This window comes from Misgurnus anguillicaudatus, chromosome 16 (assembly GCF_027580225.2).
Source record: "Misgurnus anguillicaudatus chromosome 16, ASM2758022v2, whole genome shotgun sequence".
In the NCBI taxonomy this organism is placed as follows: domain Eukaryota; kingdom Metazoa; phylum Chordata; class Actinopteri; order Cypriniformes; family Cobitidae; genus Misgurnus; species Misgurnus anguillicaudatus.
Genome location: NC_073352.2, coordinates 32,577,212 through 32,589,322, shown reverse-complemented (window position 1 = coordinate 32,589,322; position 12,111 = coordinate 32,577,212). Strand labels below are relative to the sequence as shown.

The following is a 12,111-nucleotide window of genomic DNA, read 5'->3' as shown; positions in this document are numbered from 1 at the left end:
TTCGTTGTATCTTTATCTTATAGTTATGGGGTGAACTCTGCTTTTGTCTTTAATATAAAACAATTTTCAAAACTATATATTTTATTGTTATCGTTATAATGTGAACGGCCCTTAAATGTAAATGTAACACAATGCTTTACCAGTTGAGCTACAGGAACACTAAGGGTGCGTGTACACCAAGGCGTGTACACCAAGGCGTTTACACCGGCGGCCGGCGTATTTTTTCAATAGATGTGCCGCGCTTTTCTGAAACTGCCAGCAGCTGGCTTTTTTGTGCTGAGCTCCCACACTTTGCACTTTTTCAAAATGTTCAACTTTTAGTGAAACGCTCAGCTCGTCAATGTCACTTCTTACTCGGCCATCCAATCACAGTGGAGGAGGGGCAGGACAAATATAACAACAACCATAGCGCTTAGCTGAAGAAATGCTGGCAAGCGCCGACAGTTGGCATCTGCCTGGCGTTTTTAGTCGCGTTTAAACGCTTTGTAGTACACGCACCCCAAGGCCTGGTTTAACAGACAACGCTTAGCTTAAGCCAGGACTAGGCCTTAGTTAAATGGTAAAAGTGTTTTTCTTTTATAAACATGCTTTAGAAAAAGACATTACTGGTGTGTTTCTTGCGACAAATCAATGGCACTGGCATGTTTTAAGATTGTCAATGCAAGTTATTTTCTGTTGAGATAGTGTTTTAATCTAGGACGTGCATTAAGCCTTGTCTGTGAATCGGGGAGTAAGCGATCTAAAGAAACCTTGAGTTTTTCACAATAGATTTTTAAAAGGCACTTTACAAATTAAAATTATTGTTAAGAAGTACTCACATAAAACATAAAGTAAGATAAGATCTCCTTCAAACAGTGTTGAAAGTTTTTATGACAGTTTCTACTTACAAGTAACGAAATCATTTTTAACATGTTTTTTTTTTAGTAATGTAACATGAATTAAATGTAAAGTCGACACAACACAGCTCCAAAGAACTCGTGTGCTGGAAACGTCACACGCCAAGCGAAGTCTTAATAAATGTAAAATAAATGTTGATATGTTTGGAGCTTTGGTGTGCCGACTTTACATTTAATCCTCTCACTTGATTTTTGGTCGAGCACCCATTTCAGGTTGATGTGCGTGCTTTTGTTTTGTTTTTAGTAATGAAATGTAATATATAATGTACACCGCTACTTACCAAATAAATAAAGTTATGTAGGAGATAGTTTGTTATACACAAATTTGTGAAAAGAAAAATCCAGCCACAGTTAACCAATCGTAATGAATGAATGAACCTGAAGACTTGAGTTTCAGTCCAAAGACAAATGACAGACTGTTGCAGATGTTTCATTGTAATGCGCATAGCTGGTGGCATCCTGCTGTCGAACGCTATCAGCAGCATCACAGCGTGCATGAACCATCAGAAAGATCAAAGCCTTGCAGACTGGGTCAGGAAGCAGAACACATCACCTCCTCCTTGTCCTCCATCACTGCCGGTATTGTGTCATGAAACTCTTTTTCTGGAATAAGCCCCAGTCTGAGCCAAAGTAAATGCGCTGTGTTGTGGAGATTTGGGTCATTCGTGACACTTTTCCGGGAATTTTATTTATAGAAGGGACTCAAAGTAGAGCCGCCTAGTGCTCTATTTCCTAAACCTAGATTTAAATATAAATATTCTCATGTGGCTAGATTTGCTGACAGTGTCCAGCAGGACAGGCAAGCAGTGGCTGTGTTCACGTGAGATTGACAGGCAAAATTTCTCAATTTAGTTTGGTTACAGATTGTAGTTGACACTTTCTTTCATAACTAAACAGAACTGTGTGTGAACAAAACTGGATTTAGCAGCATTGACAACTTTGTGTAAAGATAACCATTGTTTTGGTGCAAAAGTTAAGAAAATTAGTCTGGAGAATATTTTAGGACTCATTTAAGGTTTCATATTCTCTGCAGAATTTATGACAGCATGCATCATATAGAAATCTGTTAATGTCTTAAAGGGCACATATCATGAAAATCTGACTTTTTCCATATTTAAGTGCGATAATTGGGTCCCCGGTGCTTTTATCAACCTATAAAGTGTGATAAAGATCACCTAGTAACTTAGTTTTGGTAAACCCTTCTCTGCAAGCATGTGAAAAAGTCATTGAAATTTGACTTCCCTTGTGATGTCAGAGAGGGATAATACCGCCCCTTAATCTGCACTATCCAACCACGGCACTGCCATTTAGTACAGAGATCAGCTCATTCGCATTTAAAAGGACACACCCAAAACAGCTAATTTTTGCTCACACCTACAAAGTGGCAATTTTAACATGTTATAATAAATTATCTATATGCTATTTTGAGCTAAAACCTCACATTTGTACTCTCGGGACACCAAAGATTTATTTTACATCTTAAAAAAGTCTTGTGAAATGTCCCCTTTAACAAATTTTATTAAATGTGTTAAGGGTACTCACACTATCCAAAACACATTTGAACCCCAAAGCTTGATTCGTTTGACTAGTGTGAGCCCTCCGTATCGTCCCCGGGCACGGTTTGGTTAATCACGCCCTTTGGGTCGCTTGCAGCGGTTTACTTAGGATCAAGCACAGAATAACATTGGAGTGCGAATCAAATGGCGAGACATCAATTGCGCAACATTCAACATCATCTACCTCTGTAAAAAAAAAGTGAGTGCGCACTACATGATAAAATTAAGATAAATAAATGCTATAGAAATAATGTCAATTGTTAATGTTAACTAATTTAGTTAACAAATGGAACCTTATTGTATATTATTTATATTGTTTACCTTATTATTTATATTGGTAATTTGGTCATTTGATTTTATGAAGGCCTCAGTATACTTTACTTTTTACACATACGTGAGCGTCAGGGTAGAGTCAGTGCATAAAATACTTAAGAATTGTGAGACCATTGATAATTCACACCCTACTGTACATTCGACTGTGCATAAAAAGTGAAGTATACCTAGGCCTAAAGTCAGGGTTCTCATGGGTCCTTGAAATCCTTGAAAGTTTGTGAATCTGGGGGAAATAATTCAAGGCCCTGGGAAGTTTTTGAAAATATATATACATAGATACAGGTCATTGAAAGTGCTTCAATCTAATCTATGCAAGAAGTTTTCTGGGAAAAAATCCATATTATTTTCTGTGTAGTGTAGGAAAATCATATAATTTCTAGCCTTTTAAGCACACATGGTAAACTGTTCACTTTAAATGCTTATATCTTCTGTATGCGAATGTTGATTCATACCAAAAGGCTTTTTTGACACATGAAAACGTCTCGGGTTATGTATGTAACTGTTGTTCCCTGAGAAGGGAACGAGACGCTGTGTCTCCCTTGCCATACTTCCTGTGTCCCTGTAACGCCATCTTTGGCAATATTTCAGATAGCGATATTCTTCCTGACTCCCGCATCACCCTGTCTTTGTCGTTAGGCCTCACCATTGGTTGAATTTGATATACACATTCAGACGCACTTAACCCTGTAAGCGTCCCCAAAGTGTCACCGCAGTGACGCAGCGCAAGTTCCCTCGAAAGGGAACTGTTATAATGTATCTTTAAAGGTAATGCGATATAACCTTGCTCTCACTTGAAATGTGTCCCCACATTTAGTCCTTGAATTTGAGGGTATTAGACCTGGAAAGTCTTTGAAAGGTCCTTGAATTTGAAGTTAACCAAGGTGTGGGAACCCTGAAAGTCAAGTTTGAATTGTAAGATGATTTAAGTTTGTTAAAAGTTGACTGTGTTAATGACAGACTATTTGAATCTAGCACAACCTATGATTGTATATCAATTCTGTCAAGTCAGCCAACATAAATGAATATGGGAGTATATTGTACAGTTATTTGTTTATCTTAGGTGCTTTAGCTTATGAAATCTGTTTAAGGTAAACAAAAAATTCCCCTGGGTGCTGGAGAAGTGATGTTTGGACCAGAGTATGTTTGCTCTCTGGTATCTGTGGTCATGAGTAACCGGGTCACAGGACCACAGTTTTAGTCTGGTGGTTTGAGAGATGAACAGTTCTGTCAGTGTCTGAGAGGAGAGGTGGTCTATCAAAGTATCTCACGGGAACATGTTGGTCGTACATCAGCAAGAAGGGGTATATTATGTTACAAGACTGAAACGTATATAGAGGATGTTTAGGGTTTATTGTTGACTCTATGGATTGTGGGTGATGCTGAAATGTGCAGGGTAAAATTCTCAGTACTTCCCAAAAAATGCTTTGCTTTTAAATTATTACTTAACATTCATAAATCATTCTGATAATTTACTCACCCCTCATGTCATCCAAGATGTTGATGTCTTTCTTTGTTCAGTTGAAATAAAGGAAGTTTTTTTGAGGATAACATTCCAGGATTTTCCATATAGTGAACTTTAGTGGACCTCATCAACAGTTTTAATGCAGCTTCAAAGGGCTCTAAACGATCCCAACCGAGGCATAAGTGTCTTATATAGCGAAACAATCTTCAGTTTTACTCATATAAAAGTACTTTTAAAGGGACATTCCATTTTTTGGGAAATAGGCTAATTTTCCAGCTCCCCCAGAGTTTGGCATTGGATTTTTGCAGTTTTGGGGTCCATTCAGCCGATTTCCGGGTCTGGCTGTGCCACTTTTGGCATGGCTTGGCACGGTCCGTTGAGTCTGATTGGACCATTAGCATTGCACTAATAATAAGAGTTTTGATATTTTTCGTATTTAAAACTCCACTCTTCTGTAGTTACATCGTGTACAAAGACCGACAGAAAATTAAAAGTTACGATTTTCTAGACCAAAAATAGTCCTATTTTTAATAGACTATTTTCCGGCACTGCGTAATATTACTGTGCCTGCTGCAGCCATGGTACGGCATGATTTTTACGCCGTATGAGAGTATAGTTCCTAGCCATATCGGCCTAGACACAACTTTTAATTTTCAGTCGGTCTAAGTACACAATGTAACTTTTTATTTTTGAGCGCATGCTAAAGGGCTCGTTATAGTCGTGCGTAGGTCCTACGGCGTAGCAGCGACGGCGTAGGTTCCGCGTCGGTTTTCATTTATACTTTTGCATCGACGTGCAAACACACGCGCGACCGCTGGTAGGCAGTATCCACGCGTGTAACCACAGTAGCAGCACAAACGTGAAAGAAGAAGCAGCTTAGCAAGTTAACCCACAAACGAAGAAGAAACAGCAACTTGTTGTGTATAATTTGAGAAGACCCGCAATGATGGAAGTAAATAAACAGTGACTTTTGATGCAGTTTGAGTTAAATCACTCCTCAACTTAGCTCATCTTTGTTTTCACCGTCACAAACGGAAATACCTATGATGCAGTTTTTTTTACCTGACGGGAGGGGTTCTGGTGGACCAATCACAGCGCTTGCGGTCTGCATAGCTACGGCGTAGAACCTACGCATGACTATAAATCGCCCTTAACGGTCTAATCAGATTCAATAAATTATGCCAAGCTATGCTAAAAGTGGTACCAAGATCAGCTGAATGGATTCCAAACGGTAAAAATCTAATGTTTAACTCTGAAAAAGAGTTAAAGCTGAAAAATTAGCATATTTTCAAAAAAGTGGAGTGTCCCTTTAAATCACAACTTGTCTTGCACTAGCTGTGTGATGCGCCAGCACGACCTTACGTATTACGTAATCACGTTAGATATGTAAAACACACACTTGCAGACCATTTTAAACGATAAACTGACACAAAAATTAATTTGTATTATTTCACATACAACAACGTTGGAACGGTCCTCTTTCTCCACACTTGTAAACACTGGAGTGGTAGTTTCGCATACGTGATCTTTTGACGTGATTATGATGACCAATATTCCTTTAAGTAAGCGGGACACTGGTTTTCTCGCCAGAACGGCCATTTTTATTTATTGCAAAAATGAGGCTCTGCGTTTAACCAAAGTTTATGACACTTCACAGATGAATAAATGCATTTACTAGGACTATAAAAAGCCTAATTTGGACTTCAAAAGTTATTAAAGTTGTGTTCATCTGTGAAGACTCACTTGTTGGACAAAATGTGTACGTGTCATAAACTTTTGTTGAACACACAGCTTATTTTTTGCGATAATCCAAAAGTCTATGGGAAAAATTAATGGGCTTTTTTGCGAGGGAACCAAAATCCCAACTACTTCCGGGTTAGCCTAGAAAAATACATAATCCCTGCGGGCACATACATAACATGTTTTAGTCTGTACATGGTCTTTGCTCATAATTGTATATGTAAGGGTTAAGGTATTACAGACATCACCAAATATACAGCAGACAGATCATTCGTTGCTCTTTCTTTACTGCTTTCTTTTGCCCTTAAGTCAGCTATAAGTGGTTGTGAACTAAAGGCTATCCTATCTTGGGCTTATGAAAGGATTTCCTTACAACCAGACAACTCACAATTATTGTTTTGTGTCCTGTTAATCTGTTGTACACCTGGGTTTTGTCATTCGAACATCTTGCACAGTGTTCAAGTACTGCAACCCGGCCTGGTGGCACGAGGCCAGACTGTAAATGTAACTCCCATGTGTATCTGTACTGCGTGTGATCTAAGATCAGGTTCCTGCATCTACAACCACAATCGCTTTCATCCAGCGGTGACATCAAACAGATTTTGGGTCAGTGTTTTATCTTCATCAGTCTTACCACACAGAACACGTCTGGCTATCGCTTTCCACCCTCATGAGCGGACCAAATCGCAGTGTGTGTTTCGTCCCAATCAGCCTACCCTTGTTTTCCACCGGCCAGGAAGATGAATTAACAATGTGTGCCTGTCCTCGCTTTGCCTGCAAGATAAGCCAGATTTAGATCTGTAGGGCTATGGGTCCACGTTGAGCTACTTACTCCAGTGCCAGGACCCGCTAGCTGGACTTGCTGCCTCCTTTGGGTGCCTTTTTCCTCAGAATTTATTGGACAGTTTAGTTCTGGGTGAAATCTCTTCAGACCCAAGTAGTGCATAATGTGGGTCAAGTATCAGTAGTAAAGATGCATGATATCAGATTTTTGCAAATCATGTTTCACTAATTTTATTTGGTATACCTTTTGCAGTAATTACAGCAGCACATCCGTAGTGTCAATATATTTCTTCAAAATGTCATTAGTAATGTTATCCCAATGGCTTCTGCAACTCAAGCCAAAGGTTTCCTTTGAATGTACAAGTGCAGTTTATTTTCCCACTGTATCTACAAAGTTATCATTATGCTCTGGTAACCATAAGCTATAGCGCAATCATAACATTTAGGTCATTTTCCTTACTGGCCCCCTCATAGTCCGAACCTCAACCTCACCGAGCAAATTTGGGGAAACGGTTTGCTAAAGTGCAATATTGGTGCCTGTATTGTAACTTGGTATTGTAATGGCTTCTGGTCATTTAAAGTACCTTGGAGTATCATATAAATTAGTGATGCACCGATGTATCGGCCACCGATATTTATCGGCCGATTTTTGATGAATTTGAAACCATCGGCATATCGGCAATAGCACGAGAAAGGCCGATACCGATTGTTTATTAATTAACTGCATAAAGAAATCCATTATATGTAAAAAATGAGTTAATGTTGTTTATCAAATAAATGCTGAAAAGCAAAAACCACCTTTGAAGGTTGTCATGCTGTCTTATTATATTTGTTTTAGCATGCCTCTCATATTATGTTGGTCAGTTGAATGTTAATTAGATCCAATCCATGTTCAGTAAAAATAATTTGATGCAGAAATAAACTAGCTAATAGACCAACTGTATAGTATTGTATACAAGTGTTTAATATCGGTATCGGCATCGGTATCGGCCAGAAGTTGTCTGTTTAAATCGGCATCGGTGTCGGCCCAAACAAATCCTATCGGTGCATCCCTAATATAAATACTACAGTATGTGTGAATATGGCAATCATGCATGGTTAGGATACAGCAGTACCATGGTACCACCACAGTACTTGGTAAGAAGTCCAATTCTGCTTTTTTGCTGCCAGTAAACTACCAAATTTACTGGCTGCATGTGACATCACACATTAAAGTGTTATATTTTGATTTGTTAGTTGTCATTTTCCATGTAGCTAAAACATCTGTTTAACAGACCTGAAGTCACCACTTTAACCTTTGACCTTTAACTCACTGAGTTAACCTTTTACTTGTGTCTTTTTGCAGGTGATGTGTCTCCTATCAGTATGTCTCCCATCAGCCAATCCCAGTTCATCCCACTGGGAGAAATCCTGTGCCTGGCCATTTCTGCCATGAACTCCGCCCGTAAGACTGTCACTCAAGACACTCTCATCGAGCATCTAGCAACATGTTTTCCAGGTAATGCTCTTTGCCAGTGAAAGCAAACATCTTACCTTTGTAAAAAAAATATATGTAATCATGAAAACGGTGCCACAATGCAAATAATTAATCATTTTAAAACTAGTGTCAATTGTATGCAAAATATTATTCAATTTGGTGCTGAAATGTAACTTGGTATTCAAAAAAATAAATGTATACATGTTGAAGCGGACTTGAGCGGACATATTTACACAAAATGATGTTTTAAAAATTATTATTAAGTGCCACGATTATCAGGGGTGTGCATTGGCACTGCCCTCACAATTCGATTCAATTACAATTCACCAGGTAACGATTCGATTCGATTCTACGATGCATTGCGATGCATCACAATTCTACTGTACACAACAAGGCAAATTTTTAATCAGTCAAGTGCAACTATTCTCAAGAAATGTGGCCATATTTTTTGGGAAACTGAACTTTGGCGGATGCTCAACTCGCGCTGCGTCATTCGCGCGTACCACGCCACAGGATGTCTAATCGTATCTTTGCATTTACTTAACATGTAAATCACTCACGCTCATGGCTGTAGCCAGCTATGAGGTCACAGAGGTCCGGACCTCGGTAATTTTTTCATATAAAAAACCATTGAAGTTCTCTGAATGACTAATTCGTTTTTCAAAACGAATCCACATATATAATTAAGTTTGGACACTTAACTGTATAGTTTAGTGTAAAATGACGAAGATTGGCTTAAGCTGCGACGGCGCGGGTACAGAATTTGCAGTGTTGCCAGATCCCATTGTTAAAAATCCTGTTTAGACGTAGTGTTTTAACAATTAATGTGACACTTTGACATTTTCTATAAAGCGATTGTTAGGTGTAGGTTAGTATTAGTGATTTCTCTGATTTATTTCTGAAATACAAGGTTTGGATGAACTTTGTTTTTTAAGGCAATTATTTTTGCTTGTTTTTCGTACTAATATCTGGCAACATGGAAACTGAAAGTTATCAAATATTCAGCGCGAGCAGGTTATTGCTGATACTACATTCGGTAAGATAAAAGCAGTAATCATCATAATTGTGTCTGAGTATCAACAGTATCAACAACACTATCGAAAAACAGACAATCGAAAATAACTCTTGTACAAAGATGTAAAAGAATTGGGTTTAAATAAAATATGCCAAATATGTTAAAACACGTAGCGTAAAACGGTAAAGCTAATCTCAACAAAACATAAGCATTATGAATTCTGTTATTTCATTTAATTTAGAAGTTAACTTTTAACAAAGTCATGCTGAAAACAATAAGAGCACTAAACAAGTTCTTGTTTAAAATCTTGTAACGTTTTATAATGTTGCTTATTAAAATTATTACAAAAATAAACATTGTTGCATAAAAAAGTAATAAATAGTCCAGCAGTCCAAGTCCATCCCCCAAAACAGAGTGTGTACCCAAAGTGTAAAAAGGTTAAGAGAGAATATTTTAGATCCCAGGTAAAAATAAAGTATGCTTCAATGTACTTAAACCACTTAAATACATGCAAGTACATTTGTAAGTTATGTAAAGTTATGCTACAAATGAAGAGTTGGTTCCAAAACGCAATAAATCCATTTTGACAAATTTCGGTAAAAACGTGTTTTCTATACCAAGAAAGTGACAAGATGAAAACCAGTATTTTCTGTTACAAACTTTCACATAGCATCTTTAGGTTATAAAAACATAAAAAATTCAAATCCATAACTTGATTTTCAAAGATTTATTATAAAAACGAATTATTTTTTCCACAAAATGCAATCAATCCATGACAGTTTTTTATTTCAAAATGCTATAAATCTATTAAATCAATGTATAAATGTGCATTCATCTTTACCATTTTATATTTATTTAGTTGACTAGTGGTATACAATGATTAAAAAATAAACATTAATGGCATTAACCAAAACACTTACTTTGTTATATTAAGAACACAATGTTTTAGCATGAGAAGCTTGATGCTGTCTGGAGAACAAGCAACCGAGTGCCTCTCGCAGAAATTATTAGATGTTGATGGCGTACGTTTCTTTCCCGTCACAGAAAACCATCACAGGTTTGGCAATGCTATTAAAGTATTATTTTGTTTTGTTTGTTGATCACGAAGTACAAAGTAGATGAGGAAAACTAGGACTCCGTGTACTCAGCGCGCCGCCATGTTTGTTTACATTGCGTGAATGGTCCGCTGTAATATCAGAAATGGATTTATTGCATTCTGTAAAAAAGGAGGAATGGCGTTTGTCGCATTTTGGGAAAAAAGGGAGAAAAGATGACAGAATATCACGGCGGGTATTGGATTTTGCGTAAAATTAATTATTTACTTTTAACTACTGACCTGATATAATACTGATTTTGGCAGTTACTCATTTTTTTCAAAAATGGCGTTTATTGCGTTTTGGAACCAAACTCTTCAAATATACTTATTAAAAGTAAAGTTCTACTTGAGCAGTACTTCAGTTTATCTGAAAAAGTAAGAATACCAGTACCAACTAGATTTTTATTGAAATAAATAATGTCTCAAAAAAACACTTAGATGTTCTTAACTTAATTTTAAGAAGTACCAAAAACAAATGTGATATATAAGCCACACAATGAGTGCACGAAAATAGTACATTTACTAAATGTACTTAAAAAGTGTATTTTATTTATGTGCACTTTTTTCACCTGGGATAGCATTTGTTAACTCTTAACACACCCCTGGACCTCTGTAATTTTCAAACCCTGGCTACGGCCATGCTCACGCTTAATGCTGTTTCCGCGTCTGGTGTGAATGCACCATTATTTATTTATTTATTTATATTTGAGAATTCAATACACATTTTCGATAAAAAAACAGTCTGTCAACGTGTTTACCATAGTCATTTGTATGTATTGCATTGGCAAACAATTTAACAGGATCTTTTAACTTTGCAAAGTGAGATCTGAAGCAAGGAGGTCACTGACATAATGAGAACTGTTGATGGACACTGAAACAGACGTGAATGTCTGAGATAAGCGACCGGCTGTTTTTCTCGATTGGATTAGACGGTCGCTTAAGTGTCTATGCGTTTGTGCGTGAATGTGTGTTTGAGGGAGTTAGAGAGTGTTTGTACGGATGAATTAGGATTGCACCTCATTGACAGTGAAACTAAGCAGGCAACCATGATGTAAGTACAGGCAACCTTTTTCCATATCAGTGCCTCCATATACTAAAGACATCCACAGGCCCCGCTGAAAATAACAGCCTAAACCACCACGAATTAGGTTTGGTTTCCGCTTTACGATAAAGAAGCCTGAAAGAACCACAGGCATCCTATGTGAAACTGACTGTATGTGACCGTATGTTTACCTTTGAAACTCACATATGTGTATAACCGTGATTTCTTTAATATTGACTAAGGTCATGTCAACGGATAAAATGAATGGCTATATTAAACTTTGATACTCCTAATCTGAGACTTTAACCTGGATTTTACAGATAGGGTCACATACTATATCTTCATGTCTGTTTGGACCTGGAGTGGTATATAGCAGAGACAGGGACTTATCTTACAGAATCTCCCTTGAAACATAGAGATTTGAACGGGTGTTTATTACTGAAGTGGAGGGAATTGCGTCACGCCAGGCTGGATTTAAGGACTTCATGATGTAATGGAGAGTAATGTCAGCGGAGAAGCAAAGCTCTGTCAAGCAGACAGGGAGGACAGTCACCACTGTACAAGCGTTTTTTTTTTGCCACATTATACATACCAGTTTATACCGTATCAAACAGGGACGAATGTCAACAAGGGTATATAATAAATAGTTAATTTAAAGTTCAACCAAAAATTAAAATTCTTTCATCATGTACTCCCTCAGTCTGTTGTTAC

General features: G+C 37.5%; 1 protein-coding gene across 8 annotated transcripts in view; it reads left to right on the top strand.

Annotated features, from left to right (window-relative positions):
• Nucleotides 1-12,111, top strand: part of stox2b (storkhead box 2b) — a 91,010-nt gene that overhangs the window by 64,890 nt on the left and 14,009 nt on the right. For all 8 annotated transcript variants that reach the window (XR_012358033.1, XM_073854517.1, XM_073854516.1 and 5 more), the window contains exon 2: nt 8,116-8,268. Coding sequence is in view for 7 of the 8 variants with exons in the window: in XM_073854517.1 (XP_073710618.1) it covers nt 8,116-8,268 (153 nt within the window). In the remaining variant the exon portion in view is untranslated. The remainder of the gene's footprint in view (nt 1-8,115; nt 8,269-12,111) is intronic.